Raw genomic sequence first — 18340 nt, forward strand, 5'->3', positions numbered from 1 at the left:
CCATGATTTGCAGGTGTATCAGTGAAAGAAAAGGTAGTACTTACAAAAGCAGAGGAAAAGCGTGTCGACACACATTGCATAGACGCTGAAGAACGCATGTGCAACTAGGTAGGAGCCAATAATGACCGTCTACAAAAAACAAACCACAGTAAAACCCCAAATTTAGTTTGGCACCAATGTGGGAGTGTTAACACAAGTCAGAAGCCTAGTCTACTAAGCAAATGTGGGAGGGTTTAATGGCAGTTTCTGACCAAAAATTACTACTGCTGTGGAAAGGCATCACAGGTTTAAGACACCGTGTTCTATCTAACATGCAGTAGCTGCTGGTTTTCTAGCTGCAAAACCGGAGCCATTTCAACCCCCAAACAAAATATATGCCCAGAATACTCCAAACTCCTTCAAGATTATTCTAAAGAATCGCTCATCTGGAGATGTTCAAGAGTCTAGGGGGGGCTACAAAAGGAGGAAGAGATGCACTGAAAGTCCCTTCCACTAAAAGCCACACCATCTTCAGTGCCTCACCACCAGCCCTTGCTGTCTGGGAAGTCTGAGCAAAGCAGATATGGAACCTAGTTTTTCTGAAGGTGCAGTTACTGCAGTGCCACTTCTGCCTGAAGTATCCAGAGCGGCCTAAAGCAGCAGATCAGTCCTCACGTCAGCGGACAGTATGCCACCGAGAGGATGACAACAGGGCCTGTTACCAGACCATGCCTGGGGTAGTCTGAGCACCTCAACCTGCCCTCAGCGTTCAGGATAGTAGATGGTTGCCTTACCAACAATGGTACCCAGTAGTAATTTAATGTTGGTGCTTCCTGTGCAAAGACTGGTATTCTCTGTGTGAAGAAAAAGAACGCAAGAACACCTGCAAGAAGCAGAGAAGATTAGTGATTCCTATGCCAAAGCTGACTTCCTAATGCCTAAAGAATGGATGAGATAAAACAAACAGGTGACAGATCCAAGGTTGGTTTAAATCAGAGTTTGTAAACAAGAAATTCCTCCAAGACTAATCATCTGCTGGATCTGTATTCTAACAGAAGAGACATGTCAAATGAGTCAATTACCATAAAAATATTTATGGGCCCAGAAAGACATTAATGAATTTTTTAATCATTCTGCTGGATTTAACAGTAAAATTAATAAATAATGATAAACAAGCCAATGACATGGGATAATGACCATTGGGTGGATCCTTTCTAAGACACAAAAAGAGTGAGAAAAATTCTGCTGCTTTAAATTTTGCTGCTTGAAGAAATACTTAACTATTTCAGATTGAAAGGAGAAATGGCAGTGCTCATGATAAGCACAACAATAAGTTTAGAACAGACCAGTATCTACAACACAAATCGCCTAAAGAATTTATTCCTGAAGAGGATAAAGACACAAATTAATTTCAGTATTTCATGGCTTACATTTCAGAGAATATGTTTCCAAACAAATTTGCTACCCCAGTTTGAAAGTCATTCTACAGTAATGACAAAATCTTTTAGATCTGTTCTTGGTACTAATTTTCAATTTTTTGTTGAAATATAATTAGTAATCTTGAAAAGTATACAGCATAGATAATACAGTTATTTGTAAAATAATGCTTTGAAACTGCTGTGAAAATTTAGAAAAAATATAAGGGAATACTGCCAACTTGAATTTCTGGAAGTGTTTCACTTAAAAAAAAATAAATCACTTTTCTGTCACAGAAAAACATGAGTAATATACTTTGATGTTTACTGGTAACTAAGAAAATGCCATAAGGGTGTTAAAAATACCCTTTTTCTTTTACTGTTGCTTATAGCTATAAAGGGCTTGAGCACAGCAGAGCTTTAGGCCCATCCCCTGCAGACCTGCACCACCTCCTCTTTGTGCACATGCTGTCTGCTACCAAGTAGATCTCATTTGCAATTTTGTTCACTTCTGAAAGGAGAATCGATTGTGGCTGACTTACTGGATGTGAATTTAGTTTGATACAGCTATGACGCTTTGGCTGCAGAAGTCCTTACCTCAGCAACAAATGCAAGAGCTGTAAAAGCAGTTATGGAAAAGACGCTGTCAACAACACACAGGGGGAGAGCCAGCGGCTGGGGGGAAGGGAAAGGGCGCGGGGTGGGGGAAGTATTTTAGTTCAGTCTTGCAAATCCTACAAACAGGGGAACAGCTTCCCAGGACAGCCAGAGCAGTGAGAACCTCCAGCTGTTAACTAAGCAGACATGAATACGGCAGGCATACTTGTAGGTACCAGAAAATAGAACATACTGTTTGATAAAAATCTAGTAGCTTACCTACACCACCAGCAACAAGAATTTTCCCCAGGAATAAAAGGAAGTCTGTCACTTTGTCCAGAACTGCAACTCTGTTCAGCAAAGGACAAATGATACACAATCATCACAAACCAGACATTTGTGTTCTTTCTCCTTAAATCTGTGGATAACTGATAAACATGACCAAGAAGCCGTTTTCTGCTGGTTTCACAGGCTGACAATGCAATGCAGAAACACAACACTGAGATGGGCTTTATTACAGCCCAATCCCAGGAGGCAAAAAAGCACTGAGCCTCTTGTTCAGTTAGGCTTTAACACAGCAATACCATTATAGCACTTGAAGACTGTTTATTGCTCTTGCTGGTTGAAAAAAAACTAAACAAAAGCATCAAAATATTTTTATTTCAGCCTTTCTTCTAGGGTCAAAGATAAGCCAGCCCAGAAGAGGCAAAGTACACACTAAAAAAAACCAAAGCCACGTTTGCGTAGATTGCTGGTAGGTCTTTTCACTTGGTCCTATCTGGCCACATTTTATGATCCCATAACATGCAAAATCTACTGTTTTGAAGATATCATGGTACAACACGGAAGGCAGGAGGCCTCAAAGCAGGGAGACAATCACAGGTGAATGAATGAAGGTAGACAGAAAAATTGACAGTAAAATCTGCAACCCTCATGGAAAGCAACAGCAAGGAGTTTCTGCCCAAAATCCTGCCAGTCTGTCTTATCAGAAACTGCAGGTAAATAATGGGATGGAAAATGAGCTTTGTATCATCAGCCTCAACAGTGCTGAAGGCTATGGATATACAGCACTGACTACCATGAAGGATAAAATGTTAAGAAATATTGAAGAGAACAAATCTTCATTGACCTGTCAGAATTCAGAACAGGCAAAATACACAATAAAAAAAATATCTCTGAAACGATAGAATTATATGCCTGGCTTTTATCTTACTGATAAAGCACAAAGGACAGTGAGGCCACGTCCTGAAAGGAAATGAAGGCAGCTTCTCTTTCGTCTTGCACAGGCACCACATGGTGTGGACGCCACTGTACTGATATTAACGCAGAGTAACAGAGTGAATGCATTCCATTCTCCTCCCATTTCCATCTTAAGCATCCCTTTAATTTTCCTCTTTCAGCCTCCTCCTCCATTCCCCTCCTCCTCCCAGTCCTTTAACTTAAAAATTTAAACCACCGAACCAGTTTTACTGTGTCTCTTGCTTGGTAATTAGATGGTCTGCTATTGCATTAAACACGGCCTGCTCCTAAGTTATTCTCCCATAAATTTTTGATCTCACAGTAGTATAGGAAGAGCCAGGAGCAATGAAGAAAAGTACTGATGAGAGCAGGGAGTTTGGCAGCAGTCTTGGTAGTGGGGAAAAGGGCCAGGGGAGTTCCCAGCACCAGGGGAGATCTGGTTGTATTAAAGATACTGGTTTTGGAAGCAAAGTACTCTCTCTTCTTTATTGCCACTCTGATACCTTGTAAGCTTTCTGGATGACACTGAAGACACAGGTGTCTCTGCTTTCTTCTCCATAGGCAGTGAGCAGACCAAAGCTCAAGAAATGCACATATGGCAGGTCACAAGCACCCCGTTCCTGCACATCCATAGATCTCTCAGGGGCTCCACTGGTTCCTTGGGAGGCACTATTACAATCTACTGGGTGCTTATGAATTTAAAGAGTAACCACAAGGAAACTCTTAAGATGATATCAACCTTGCTTAGGGTACTATGCTGGACAGCCTGCTGTTACACACTGAGTGCTAGAAGTGAGGGTCATGTCTGAGCACAGAAGCAGCATACAACAATATTTGGAGGAGACATGAGAGAGGAAATAAGTGTGTCTTCAGAGCGCAATAGCAGGAAATCCTGACATTTCCAAGGACTGGGAGATGGCCCCTTACCTCACCACATTCCGCATGAGCAAAAAGAATGCTTCCTTTGCCGAGGTGCAGAAGTTTTTACCATATATGGCAATCTGCAAAACAATAGTGGCTGTTAAGAATTTTAAATTATGAGCATACCTCCTTGTATGCCAGAATCTTACTGTGTGTAATACATAGTTCTTTCTAATATGTGGCCTTGAAACTCAGACGAACACAAAACACTTCCCCCAGCCACCTGCTGCCTCTCAGTGCTTCCCACCAGGCTGGGACAGAGTATTATCCATCCTTCCCTTTCAAATCACCCAGTGATGAGCATGCCGGTCCCTGTGACCTTGCAGGCAGTAGACCCAGTACTTAGTTTGCCAAGTACAGCAAATAAGATACTTGCTGAGGGGTCCTTCTGACTTTGCTAGCTACCAGCACTAGATTTACAGTCAGTGGAAAGGCACAGGCACTTGTAGAGCAGAAGTGAGTTGACTCCTGTGGGCATCTCCTTGGACCTGATACTGCTCTCACTTAAGAAGAAATCAGCAATGCCAGTACCAAAGTCAGTGGATTTATATCACCATAAAGTAAAGCAGCTAAAGCTGTTCAGGAATCCATTTCTTCTTCCTGGAACAGTGTCCACAAGGGTAAGTTGGTAAGGTATATTAGAACAGCTCTTGGTGAAGTCAGTTTACCAACCGTAAACAAGACAGTCAAAAAGAATACTTCTTCAAGATGGCATTAATTTGAGATATAAATTGCATGAACATGGGTTCTAACGGACCCATTACAGCCACCTCCTTTAAGACAAGTCTATGACTGCACCATTTAATCACTGAAATTACTTCCAGTCAGAACATCCTAGGCTGAAATCTGTGTATGTTTATACAGGTGAAAACTGGAATCTCTCTTCTGGAAGTTGAGAAGGGTTATTTTAGAGAAATATCACTGCTGCTGCTAGTAGAATTTATGCTTTTGACTTCCAGGAGGAAATACAAATAGCACATGCCTTCTGCCCTCCTTACTCAAACACTGCCTCCAAATAGAAGCATCACCAACATGCAGCATGAAACAAGCTAATATTCCTGTTGAAATCAGGATTTCAAGTGCTGAATCAGAGGGGGGGTTAACCATTTATGCCATCCCCTTCTAATGACTTTGGGGGGTGAGGGGGATGGACATGGACAGGCATGAAAAGAGGCCGAGTTTAGGAGAAGAAGAAAGATCTTACTTTTTCGTGGTAGGACCATATGCATTTCCTAAAAACTCCCATAAATCCTATTATTTATTCATCAGATTCTAGTACTACTGGCTGTTGCCCAACTAGTAGTGGCTAGGGTATTTTAGTGTCCCAGATAGGGGAGACCACATGCAGAGAGAACACGTACCATGATGTAGGCATTTCTGTTTATAAATTTTAAGAATTTTTCCAAACACCAGAAACAGCATTTGAGGCAGCAGAGTAGAAATCTAGTGAAGGAGTTCTGTGTACCTGAAAAAAAGGAGAGAGTACATCACACATAGAACTCATGAACAGTCTTCAGAACACAAAGTATTCAGAAGAAAATGTTAAATTGTGACAAAAGCAGACACTTTTATTTCTTTTCTTCTAGGTATGGACTCTTTCAACCAAATTTATCTCACCTGCTTTTGATTAGATCAGATCCACATCCCACATGAACTTTGCATTAGGCTCCCATGGACAAAGACTCAATTTGAATAAATCAGCACAGATTCACTGGCTTCACATGGAACTACAATGGCTAAAAATAATGTGGAATTTATCTGTTTTCATTGATGAAAATACCTCTTGGGAAAGTAAGGAAGTAATTTACCAAAGAAGGTCTTAATAACCTACAGCAGAATCATAAATCTCACCTTTCAGTTTGTGATCCAAGTACTCCAGTATTACTCTAATAAGCTGGACAACTGCAAGAATTAAGGCTCCAAATGCCAGTGAACCTGTATGGTATCTAGAACAAAATAGATTACTGTTATGTTGTGCATATGTGCATATATACTATTATATACATATGTGTGTGTGTGTGTATATATATATAAAAATAAAATTGTAACTGGAGGAAGGTCCATTAGTGAGAATTACATATTCTAATGGACCTTCATCCTGGTCCACCAGAGAGGAACAGGATGAAGCCACTGGTGCTGCTGGTGTTTGTGTGAGCACTGTGTGCGCCCACCTGTTGCTCTATGTGGACAGCTGTGTATGTGTTGTGTACACGTATCTGGGTGTGTGTGCCTACTGGGAAGACCTGCTTGGCCTTGTCACTGGGGGCACATGGAGCTGCAGCAGCCTTGCTGCTATCGGGCTACACAATCCAGCCTCCCCTTAGCAATGACGTTTTCCTGATCATACTGGTTCTGGATGGAATAGAATTAGTTTTCTTCATAGTAACTTGTATGGTGCTATGTTTTGGATTTGTGATGAAAACAGAGCTGATAGCACATCAGTGGTTTAGCTGTTGCTGAACAGTGCCAGGGGCTGTTCTGCTCCTCACCCCCCACAGCCAGCAGCTGGGGGGCACAGGGAGCTGGGGGGGGACATGCCGCGCCAGCTGCCCCCCCCGAGCCCAGGGGTACCCACCCCGTACGGCCTCACGCTCAGCACGGAGCGCTGGGGGGAGGAGGAGGAAGGGGGGCCGCTGGCAGCGATGGCGCTGGTCTCCCCCAGCCCCGTTAGGCGTGATGAAGGCCTCTTGTCTGGGGGATGGCTGAACGCTTGCCTGTGATGGGAAGTAGTGAACTAATCCCTTATTTGCTTGCGCACACTGCTTTGCTTTACCTATTAAACTGCCTTTGCCTCAGCCCATGAGTCTCTCCCCACCCCGCTGGGAGGGAGGGAGGGAGCGGCTGGGGGGGCCTGGCTGCCTACCGAGATTAAACCACAAAGCTGACTAATCGTTTTCATTTGATATTCTAAGTCTGGCTTCCCTAGGTGTAAAAAGAGCACTTGTTGGAGAGATGACAAGGCTCACATCCATCTCCAGAGTCTTACCGTATTGCTCGTCCAAACGAAGAGAAGAGCGGCCACAGTGGAATATCAGCTGGTTTTCGAGAGGCCCAGTAATAAGAGGCAAAGGCACCAGCAAGGGTACACTGACCCAGTGCAATTGCAAAGTTCACCAGCCAGAGAAAGACAAAAGCGTTGGCCAACTGGAAGATGAAGATGTACTTATGGTACAGGCTTTCTCCTCCATAAAAAGCAAAAGTACACTGAGCACCCGGACATACTTTAGTCACATTGGTTGTGTTAAAAGTCTGTATAGAAAGAAAAACAGTCAACACAACGGTAAGCAGTCAATTCTGTGTAGTCTCTGAAGTTTAGCAGCTTAATACAAGTAACGTAACTCTGCTGATGCTTCATTAGCTCACCCAACACCGCGCTCCAATACTATGTAACCTGTTTACATATTTAAGGATTCATATTAGTATCTTATACAGGTGCTCAACTTTATAAACGATGCAGTTAGTAAACAGGGCTGTTCACTGCATGCCTGAAACCTACATAAATGGAATTTAATTTCAGAAATCTGCTTTTAAGACACATAAAAGCTTCAGTTTCATTAAAGAAAATCTGCTCACATTAAAAAAAAAAAAAAATTTCAAAACCAGAGGACAAATCTACAGTTTAGGTAAATCCCCACAGCCAAACTGAAATCAGCAGAGCTGTGCCATTTTACACAAGTTGTGGACGTGGTTGTAACTTTCCTTACCTATCTCAGAGTATTAAAACAGGTGTAGTCTTTAAATTGAATTAGTTTTCCCTATTTCTATTGTTCATTTCATGTATTTGGTCCGTTTTGGCATGAAATAAAACTAGTCAATTTCTAATTCCTTTCCTTTTTAGTGTTCAGACATCGTCAGCAGGGTGGGGAATTGTTTGGCATATACATAACCAGAGCAGTACACTGAAATTTAAACACCTGAAAATAACTCTGATATAACATTTAATAAGTATTTCCACTTTTCAAAACATTCTGAAAATTCAACCCCACAGTCAAGTAAAAACATTTGACTGAAGACAAAGATTTTTTGAGCTTCATAAAGGTTATTTCTATGCCAAAAGAAGCTAAGCTTCTGCTTCAAAACATGGCTGATCCTTGGGAAACTTTGAAGCACAGGTTTCAAAGTCTTCCATTGCTTTTGAGGACCACAAAAACAGAATTTTCATGAATTCAAGAACAACTTTCCAAATAAACCTGTATTTCTGTGTCTTTCTTTCTCACTCTGTAAATTATTAGGTTAATATTTACCTATTTAACAGGATAATTTAGCTCAAAAATCAGTTTATATCTGTAAATTGCTTTGAACAAAGAAGTGTTACCTGAACACTAAGTACTATTTTCAGATTGAACATGAGGAATTGTTACTTAAAATACGCATTGCGTTTAACAGTGATTAAGAAATGCAATTAACATAGCTCTCACTATAGGTTAAGTATCTGTTACGCTTACCTCTGGATCACAAGTCAGGTTTGCATACTTGCAGAGTGTTTGATTAGCCATTACTTTATACACAGGTTCTCCTGATGTAGCCAGAAAACTGAATGAAATATTTTAAGGAGGAATGATAGAACTGTAAGCTTTCAGCAGCTTAGGATACTGCACTGGGTAACCACCAGCTCTAAAGAACTTGAGCAGGTAACAGGAAAACTGCTTTTGCCATGCAGAGATGTATACAAAGTGTTGATAGACGAGACCAAATACCATTGTTACTTAGAGAACTAAGGCAAACTCCATCCTGGAGCTGTAATAACCCCTAACCAGAATGGGCAAGCGGAATAACCTTGAAAGTTGATTCAGTCACCCCTGCACATCTACCTTTGACTAGGCAGATTATGCAGTAGTTCTTTGACAGTTTGTGTATTAGTGGAAGTAGACACAGACCAAAAAGATAAATTAGCGTTGTCCTGAACAGCAATAACTGCCCCCCCCTTGCATGTGAACAAAACATTTGTTTTCAATAAGCAATTTCCCCGTTTCTGATACTTTACCAACCCTTGCTGTTCTGGGAACAGATGGTGGCTGCTGTTATGCAATTTAGAGAAGACTCGGTGCACTGCATGTTCTCTTACTCCTTGCCTATACTTTTCTGAACAAAACACACCTGGAGCCCGCCCCTAGCTAAGAGACCACTAACATCAGGCCTATAGAGCATGCAGCACACTAAAGGCCACATTCACTCTTTGCTGAGAGCCCTTTTTTACCACTTAAAGTCAACCTTATGTAGTACACAAGGCCTTGTATGATCCCTCTGATTTGGCATGAATTTTAGTCCAATTCTGCTTAATGAAATTAAATTCACTGTCCTATTTGTACATCACATGCAAACAGGCAGTGAGAAAGAGTGCATCAGTGCAGCAAATGCACTCTTAACGCTAGTTTGGTTAAGGTGAAATAGCAGAGAATTTATCTAGTCTTTCAGACCAGAAGACTGTTCCTCCAGAGGTACACAGACAGAAGGATACACAGCTGTCACAGCCCAGTAAGAAATACAAATTGCAATGAGTATAAAGGTGACGATTGGGTAGAACAACGTAGACATTATATAGCCAATAGCCCTATGAAAGAAACAAAACATACCGGTAAGCTACAACAATTTAAGAAACAAGCTTTTTATCAATCCTCTTCTAGCATCATCCTTTTTTACACTGAGCTACTTGTTGATAGTGGTAGCATCAACTCTGGGTGAACTGCCCGCAGCAATCTCAGAGGTGAACACCTCCAGCTGGGTATCTCATGGGATGTGAATTCAGAGAACATGTGTTTTGTTCACTGAAGCTTACAGGTTGGTTCTCTATATACTCCTGTCACCAACCTCTTACTGTTACTCTACATTTTCCTTCCAGTGATGATGTAAGTTTATTACAAGCCTTTTTGTCTCTTAAGACTATTTCCTGCACTATTTCTCCCATGACTTGTGGCACTTGTGATGCTATTTGTTTTACAGAAGGCAGTTTCCAGAATGTAAAAGGAGACAAATTTACTCAGTTCCTGCTGCTAAACTAGTAAATGTTGGGCAGAATGCAAGGGAACTGTCAAGTGCAATCAAGAGGTTAAGGGCATCAATTCCTGCCTGAGTCAAGAGATGTAAAAGTCCATTAAGAGTCACACAAGAGGACACAGCCTCAGGCTGAGAAAGAATCACTACCTATTAGCAGTGTTCAGCAGTTGATGGCAGGCCTCTTAGTTATCACTAAGATAACGGACAGTCTCAGCTCAGTCCAACAAACTGAATAACAACTGTTGATTGTTTCTAACTATGAATTTCAAGTCAATTATTAGCATTATAATTGTAGTATTTTTGAAAGAGTAGTTAAAAGGGATTAAAACATGTAATTTGATTTCCAGTCATTAGCAGCTTCTTTTTCATCTTCCTGAATACAGGGCAGGTCTGTTAGGTTCACACTGATTACATACAGTGTTCCACCTCATGTATTATGCATGAGAGTAAAAATATCGCCCCCAAGTGACCATTTCATGCTGCTGAAAAGGTTATTACTTGCCAGCAGGAAGTTTATGGACTTCTTGAAACCCTTCTACTTGCCAAGGTTGTGAACAAAAGGGTTGCAGAATGTTACAAGTGTTCCTGGATTTTAATGAACAGGCATTAAAGAGTATAATTTAGTGCTGCCAAAAATAATCACTATGCTCGAACTGCACAGTAGCGTAAGACAGGAAACAGGTACCTGGCTGAATGCAGAACTTCAGAATTTCTTAATCCCATTACAAAACTCCCCAAAACCCCAAATCCACAACGTCAATGGAGAAAACTACAAGCAAGTGCACACAGATAAACTCAGAGCTAACCCTATGTGCTCTAACAACGGAGTTCTACTTCCAAGGCCTATGAGACCTTAGCCTACTTGCAATGAAATCCAAGGGTCTGACGTTTTAAGTCAATTTCTCCTTTTTTATATTCCCATTTTTAAAAAAAAAGAAGTAAGTGTTGGCACTGTATAAACCAGGAACCACCATGAACAAAGTCTATGCAGATTTCAGGAAACACAAAATGAAGAGGTCTCCTAGGCCTTCAACTCTCATTATCGTGCTCTGCTTTCTTCTTTACTCAGAGCTGAAAATGGAAGTCTCCTTTTCTCTCTGCAGATTTATGCATGTCTACTCAAAGGTTTGATTTGAGCCAGAAGAATCCAGTCTCTCCTAAACAAAAGCTATAGCCAAAATAACACCAATCCTCTAACCACTACTATGTCACGCTGGAGACAATCCAACGACAGAGCAAAGTTGTCAGCCCAGGCTCCTGTTAACAGTATACTACACGTAGCATCTCTGCTAATACACTTTCTTGCACTGAGGATATGTGGTACCACTAACAGCATATGTACTCTTAAGGCAGGCAGCTGAGAGGCAAGAAATGTCTTACTGCTAAAGAAAAAGCTTTTATAAGCACAACCTCATTAACAGAGAATTGGCATTCCTTATACTACCTATTTGGCTCAACAAATCCAGTGCTGTACTTTAACCCTCAAATTTCTGCCCTTGGTAATGCAAGATGAAGTTCAAGAAGAGTGTATTCTAGAGATCATTTAATAAAATTCAAAATATATTAAAATCAGACAAACATACCTACTACCTTCCTTCAACAGCGCAATAGCAATCCGGATCCGATTCCTTAGGAAGATCAGCATCAGTATGATTATGACCTCAACAACACAAAGTATTATCACTGTAAAAAAAACCAAACAAAAAAAGTTTGATTTATCAAAAATTCAATGAGTACGCTGCCTCTATAAATCATTTCCCCCCCTTGTATTTTAAACTGCTGTTCATGAATTCTCTGCTACAGCAGTTGTCTCTTCCTCTCACTGCACCTGCCAATCTTCAGTCCCATTTCACAGTTCCAGTGTAGGGAAATTCTACATGCAGAGAGTTAGTCAGAATGTGTAGGACCCTGACATTAGCACTTAAAATTTTAGAAGAAACTTTCACCAAGAGTGCACTTTTCTGATACACATTATTCTAATATTTAGATGTACTTGAATCAACAGTTTAGTTTGAGTATTAACATGGCATGAGCTCCTTTCACCTCGTCTGAGTAAGAAAATAACAAGAGTCTAAGATAGGACAGATTTGGACAAATTATTTTCACCTTCCGGTTGTGCTGCTGGAATCATACAAACTTGCCTGAGGTTAGAGAGCTGAGAGCACCATGACATTTCCTCTCTTTAGTTATGAGCAGCGTTTGAATCACAACCCAGATCTGGTTTAAAGAGTCTGCTTCTGTCTGATTTCCATTTGTGTCTGTTCAAAACCTACTTCTGCAGTAGAAAGTAAAAAAATTCTCTGGACTTCATCTAGAGAAGACAAGAGTCTTTAATGCCTGAAACATATCTCCTCTGACTCTGAGACATATCCATTAAATCTAGGTGCTTCAGATAGGTAAATAACATTTAAACCTGCCCAGCAGTTGTGCATGGTTGCACACAGCAGGAACTGTCTCCTCCAGCTGAAACCAAGAAGTTTTGTGGAAGGAGAAGAAAATAGAAGTGATAGTATCGCAAAGCCTTGGATTGTCTGGAGGTTTGCAAAGGGACTCGGGAATTGGCTTCATGTCCCACAGCTTAGACATAGTCTCAGAACCCAGACCCAGACAGTCACAGATGATGTTAAACTGCAGTCCCGAGTATTATCAGTACCCCCAGCCATCGGAACTGGTGGTGGCAGTGACCACCATGGTGCTCAGAGCCAGACTTTTTTCAGAACAAGGTTTTTGTTACACACAATTCAGCACCTATTTTTGATATGGTTCCCCATGAAGGAATACAGAATCAGGTTTCTTTAAAGTTGGTCTCATACTAGTTCAGCTCTGTTAAGTTAATGTAGCTTGTCCCAAACCATTGTGAAAAAGGAAAGTAGTGTCAGTACACGGTGAATGTACTAGGCCTAAGAGGACCTACGTTTTCTTCAAGGATATTTAACTGCTTTGCTGGGTGACTTTGGAAAAATAATTTAATTCCCGAGTACCTTAATTTACTTGTCTGAAAGTGACACTGACCCTTGGATAAACTATATATTGGCTGCTAAGAATCCAGCAGGGGAAGAGCTTGAGGAGTTAGAAGGAAAAGTGTAGTAAAGTTGTAATGTTCTCTAGAGGTAGCATACTAAAGAACTCCGCCTCAACAATATATAAAAGATATCTCACAAGCTCAATGATCCAACATAGAGTTAAATAAAGACACAAAGCAGAGGAAGGAGATTTAAACACTGAACTGCTGCTCTATTAATTTAGTTGCCAACAGGGAGAGGCAGTGTTTTAGGTTATGTCCCGTTCATCATCAGTTACTGTCTGTGTGCCTTCTAACAGAGCAGAAACAGCAGTGCAAGCAATATTTAACAGGTATTTGTTCTCTCTTCTACCACTCCTTCTCTGGGGAGGGATGTGTATACTACAGGTTGTCTTATTCCAGTAGAATTTTGTTTTAACTACACCACCCTTGTAAGAGAAGGCAGTGAAACACTTCTGAAAATAAAGGTGATGAAATCTGTGATGGTTCATTCCCTGCTCTTAGATCAGTCCCCAAGAAAATTCAGTGGCCTGAATGTAAACAGTTCTACAAAGATGTGTAGAGTTATTAATCTCATTCCTGGGGTCCTCAAAAAGGAGGAATAAACAAACCAGAAGAGAAAAACGCCCCTCCTAGTGTAACTTCATCAGGACTAACTAACAGTTATTGCCTTCTGCTTCACTATTACGAAGACTGAACACGCAGGAAGTGGAATGATGATAACACAAGCATTTTCACTCTCATCACTACCGCAATTGCATTATCTCCCCTTACAAATATACTAGTCTTCTTGCAAAAAAAGTAGATTTTTGCACAATACAAAGAAAGAGAATTCTGCTTACTTCTCTGAGTGACATATGTAGAGGAGGAGATTTAACAAGGCAGCAACTGTAGCAAGACAGTGATTGATCCTCCTGAGTATCCATTAACAGATAGCAAGTGTAAAGGGCACTTACTAAATGCTAACCATGTTTGCCTCAATTGCAGGTACACTCTGAAGTCTGTCTGGAATCCAATATCGTAAACAGTAAGGTCAGATCCAGGTATTCCTTTAAGATGATCATACTCCCAGTAACAATGCCAGATGCCTTTTAAAAAACAATTAATATAAAATGAGTGTTTCTGAAGAGTGCAAAGACAAGTTTTTTAAAAAATCTTTATGAGCCAAGTGTATTGTCCTCAGCACGCCAGGTAAACAAAACCCAAAAATGCATCACTGTGAGACTAGTCATGACTAGTCACTTGAGTAACTAGACATCACATATATAGAAAAGAAGTATCAGTACAAGTGAAAACAGACTAAGCATACTGTAAGTAGATAATTCAGGTTACTGTATCTGGTGCTAAGTATCAGCACAGTTTGATTCTTACTAAATTTCACTGCCATTTAAGCCCTTCTCAAGTAACTGTCTAAAACTAGGCATTAATTCTCCCAGTCATACCACTTAATTGATGTAATTACTGATTTTCTTTGCCCAAACTTAATCAATAAGAAAAAACAGCCTCAGAAGCCAGAAGGTAACACCTACCATAACCGATAATTCCAATCACACCAAAGATGAAAATCCAGAAGAGAACCCCAGCTGTGAACCTCAGTAACACAAGGAAGAGCAGACTCACAATCATTGCAACGAACAGCCCACTAGAAACACAGAAAACAGAAACACAGGGAAAACAAATGTGAGAATCTTCACTTTCTTGCATGCCTGTTACTCAAACAAGGGTCACTTCATCGCAAATAAGAAAATGATTTGTAAAAATGTATTTCAAAATCTTCCTTATGAAATACATCCTCATGGCTATTATCTGCTATTAGAAACAAATAGCTTATATATGATGATCTCACAAGGCAGAGCCAGAAATTTTTGTATACACTAGGTTCCCAGGTTAGCTGGATGGGACTAGTACAATGCCTTTTTGGCCACTTACACCAGCTGAACAAATCACTGCCTTTTTCAGGCCACGGTCTAGTTCGCAGTACAGAAAGTTTAACTGGAGGAATACTTATGTGTGGGGAGGTTACTCTTTTCTGTCCTCCATTAAAAATCCCTACCTGCAAAGAAACAATGTTAGTAAAGTAACATTGTAGGAGCTTTCCTAGAAAAAAAAGAATTAAATTTAGGAGGAAAAACAGAGACTCTTTCTACCCATTAGAAGAGGAAATGCTCAGGGCATTGTGATGCACAAAAGAAACTGTTAAGAGCTATCAGTGGGGCCCCTAGGAAATGCACCTACAGTGTCTTCTCTTGATCAAGTCTGTGGTAAAGAAATACCTGTTTTCAGTTTCACTCCCAGAAAGCAAGTAAGAAAGGAAAAAATGACTGCAAAAGACCTTTTTACACATTGAGGCCTTCTAATGTGATTAATAATCCCATCCAACATCCAGCTCAGATGCTTCACGGAACACTTCATCTCTCAGAATTTTTTGTAGCTATTACATCAGAATTTTGTAATAGTACAGACTCAGAAAAATTAAAAACCTCTTCTTGCCTGTGTTCAGTAACTTCTGAATGCTCCCATCTTATTTAGCCAGTTACCAAAGACAAAAATGGGTTAGCCTGATCATAAACAATCAAACCCAGATGTTTTGGGCAAACTAAGCCAGACAGGCAGAGGGGCAAGAAAAAAATCATCGATTTATTTAGTTAAACCTTTGTAAGCTGCTTTTAACTCCCAGCCCTTTAAAGGCCTCCTAGCATGAGGTATTTTCCCTTTCTGACTGACTTGTTTGAAATTCAGATTGTATTCCTCAAAACAAATTGTAGTTTTGGAGCTTATGACTTGAAAGCAGTAAGTTACCTTTATTAATGTTATCTTTAGCTATACATGTGTCATTGTAACACCAAAACGGAGTACATGGTAACAACTGTCCTCAACAGATCAGTTCCCTTAAAACTGAGGCTTGAAAGCAGCAATTCTTTTGGGGTATGCTAAAAAACCTAGAGCAATTTCATATTGAGTTTTTAATCTAGCCTCCTTTCACTATCAGGTCTTCACTGTCATCACCCAGACTCTGGCATTTAAATACATTTGTCCAGAAATCGTTTGATATATGCTACCATTTAGTGAAAAGTGTGAAGAAAATCCTATCCAACTACTTAAAAAGTAGCAACAATTCCTTACAAGAATACTGTATTTGAAATGTGGAAACTGGCTTCAGTATTTAGAACTTCTGTTAAAAAATGGTCAGCTCTCTCTCCAGCCTCTGTTCAGTGATATCTTCTTGGAAAGAAACTGCACCATAACCCTGATTTCAATAATAGACCTAGAAAGGACCAAGTTTGCTGAATAAGAGCCAGTTTCTTGCTACTCACTGTTGTGAGCACAGTATCAGACTATGAGAAAGCTGTCCTCCCATCCGTGGAAACACCTTTAAAAGCTGACAATTTCTGTTTCTGGACTGACTAATTCTCCATATTGTTTATTATCTAAAGTTTATGTATTTATTCTTGTGGATTTGCATTCAGGCTTGAATAATGTGTGCTTAATATGTGAATGTTACAGGCTCTCACCTGGCAAAGAACACTGCTCCTGTTTAAACTGATCAACACCCTGGTCCATCAAAAACAGTACTAATGGGCTAAGAACGTACATATACTTATTTGCTTCAGCAAAACAACTGCTACTTTGTTTCAGTGTTGCATTTTTACCGATTGGTGATTAGGGAGTACTTACTGCAAGACAGAGTTAACACTGTTCAATACTTTTTGGTTTTGATGTTGCTTTGCCTGCTGCATTGGATTTACGGATTTATATTTGATTTATGGATTACAATGGATTTTTAACTATATATTGCTAGTATGAATTTATAAACTATGTATTTTATATATATATAAATGACACTTAGCAACTGCAATTGGTTTGAAAGTCTCTTAATTTTTCAGTTTTGGAATTATCATGCAGATGGGTCCTGCAACAGAAGACAGCATCTCCTGTTTTTCTGCTTGGTACAATACTAAAAAGCTCCTCCAGATCAACTGACACTTTATGTATGTATGCTGTGCTATCCTTACCTCACGTACAGAACCGTAACAATGTTATTACCATGTGTTGAAAAGAAATTTCAGTTGCTCCTTGAGTTAAAAGTCAGAGTGGTAACAAACACACACAGGATCATTTTTTAATTCCCTGCACACTCCAAGATGAGTCCAAAAAAATTAAAAAAAAACCCAAGAAAATCTTACATTAAAATCCAATACCAAGAAATGGCATAGTCTTCAAAAATTTTCATTCCAAATGATCTTGCATCCAGGACATTATTGATGCCGCTAAGAAAAGACAAACCAAAGAAAAGGTTGCTTTAAGTAGAAAAGCAGAATGTATTTAAACAACAAATAGTCTCAGTGAAAGAATTTGAAATATCTTTGCTAGTGATAAGAGTATATTGCTGTCCTCCAGGTCCAGTTCTGCAACCAAGCCAAATCAATCACAGTTACGCCAAAGAAAAAAAAAACCTGTGTAAAAATGGTTATACAGCTCCTGAAAAAGCTTTATTAAAAAAGCTTTATAAGCACTAACTATCACCAGGTATAATTGCTTATTATGTCACAAGAAAAGTACATACTATTAAGATCTAAGAGCTGAAGAGTTGTGACTCCAGAACTGCTAAAAGCAGAGAAGCAGAAAACAGCTCAATGAAGCAGAAGGTTGACTTTATGGCCCTGTCTTCCTATCCTGCAAAGTGCTTGCCCACATGCATGTTTTCGTAAGAAGAAATGAAGGATCTTCTTATCAAAGAACAGACAATGTAGTTGTAGAAGCCAGAAAAAGTGAACTTAATTAGGTGCAGATATTATCAGTGTTGGTAAGACGCTAAAATGTGGTAGCTTTGGATTGAGAGGTAAGGAAAAGTACCCCTGTGCTCCAGACGGGCTGAGGACTGATGGTAGCTGGAAAAGTGAGGCTATTGCAGCAGTTTTCTCTCATCCTGGTTGATGCCCAGGATTGGAGATGCTTGCTGTTCATCTGCAAGGGAGGTGTTGTCATGCATCAGACCCCAGTACATTGCTTTTTGATCTTTAGAATGTACTAAAAACAGGAGCACTGTGATGAGGTGAGATGCCCAAAGTACTATGACACTCCACATTAGTGGAAGGGCCATCATAGGAAGGAATAGCCAAGGCCATTACTGGGTGGCCTGAGTCCGGCAGCACAAGGATTTCATTTTGAACCT

General features: G+C 40.1%; 1 protein-coding gene across 2 annotated transcripts in view; it reads right to left on the reverse strand.

Annotated features, from left to right (window-relative positions):
* The window catches only part of SLC44A5 (solute carrier family 44 member 5), a 94735-nt gene that overhangs the window by 5490 nt on the left and 70905 nt on the right, over positions 1-18340 (reverse strand). For both annotated transcript variants that reach the window (XM_040610794.1, XM_040610795.1), the window contains exons 9-21: positions 17352-17435; positions 14697-14809; positions 14124-14255; positions 11729-11828; positions 9610-9702; positions 8597-8684; positions 7138-7400; positions 6003-6097; positions 5513-5616; positions 4158-4231; positions 2271-2341; positions 774-862; positions 45-129 (exon numbers count right to left, since the gene is read on the reverse strand). In XM_040610794.1, the coding sequence (XP_040466728.1) occupies positions 45-129; positions 774-862; positions 2271-2341; positions 4158-4231; positions 5513-5616; positions 6003-6097; positions 7138-7400; positions 8597-8684; positions 9610-9702; positions 11729-11828; positions 14124-14255; positions 14697-14809; positions 17352-17435 (1391 nt within the window). The remainder of the gene's footprint in view (positions 1-44; positions 130-773; positions 863-2270; positions 2342-4157; positions 4232-5512; positions 5617-6002; positions 6098-7137; positions 7401-8596; positions 8685-9609; positions 9703-11728; positions 11829-14123; positions 14256-14696; positions 14810-17351; positions 17436-18340) is intronic.

The sequence above is a fragment of the Falco naumanni genome, chromosome 11 (assembly GCF_017639655.2).
Source record: "Falco naumanni isolate bFalNau1 chromosome 11, bFalNau1.pat, whole genome shotgun sequence".
Lineage (NCBI taxonomy): Eukaryota > Metazoa > Chordata > Aves > Falconiformes > Falconidae > Falco > Falco naumanni.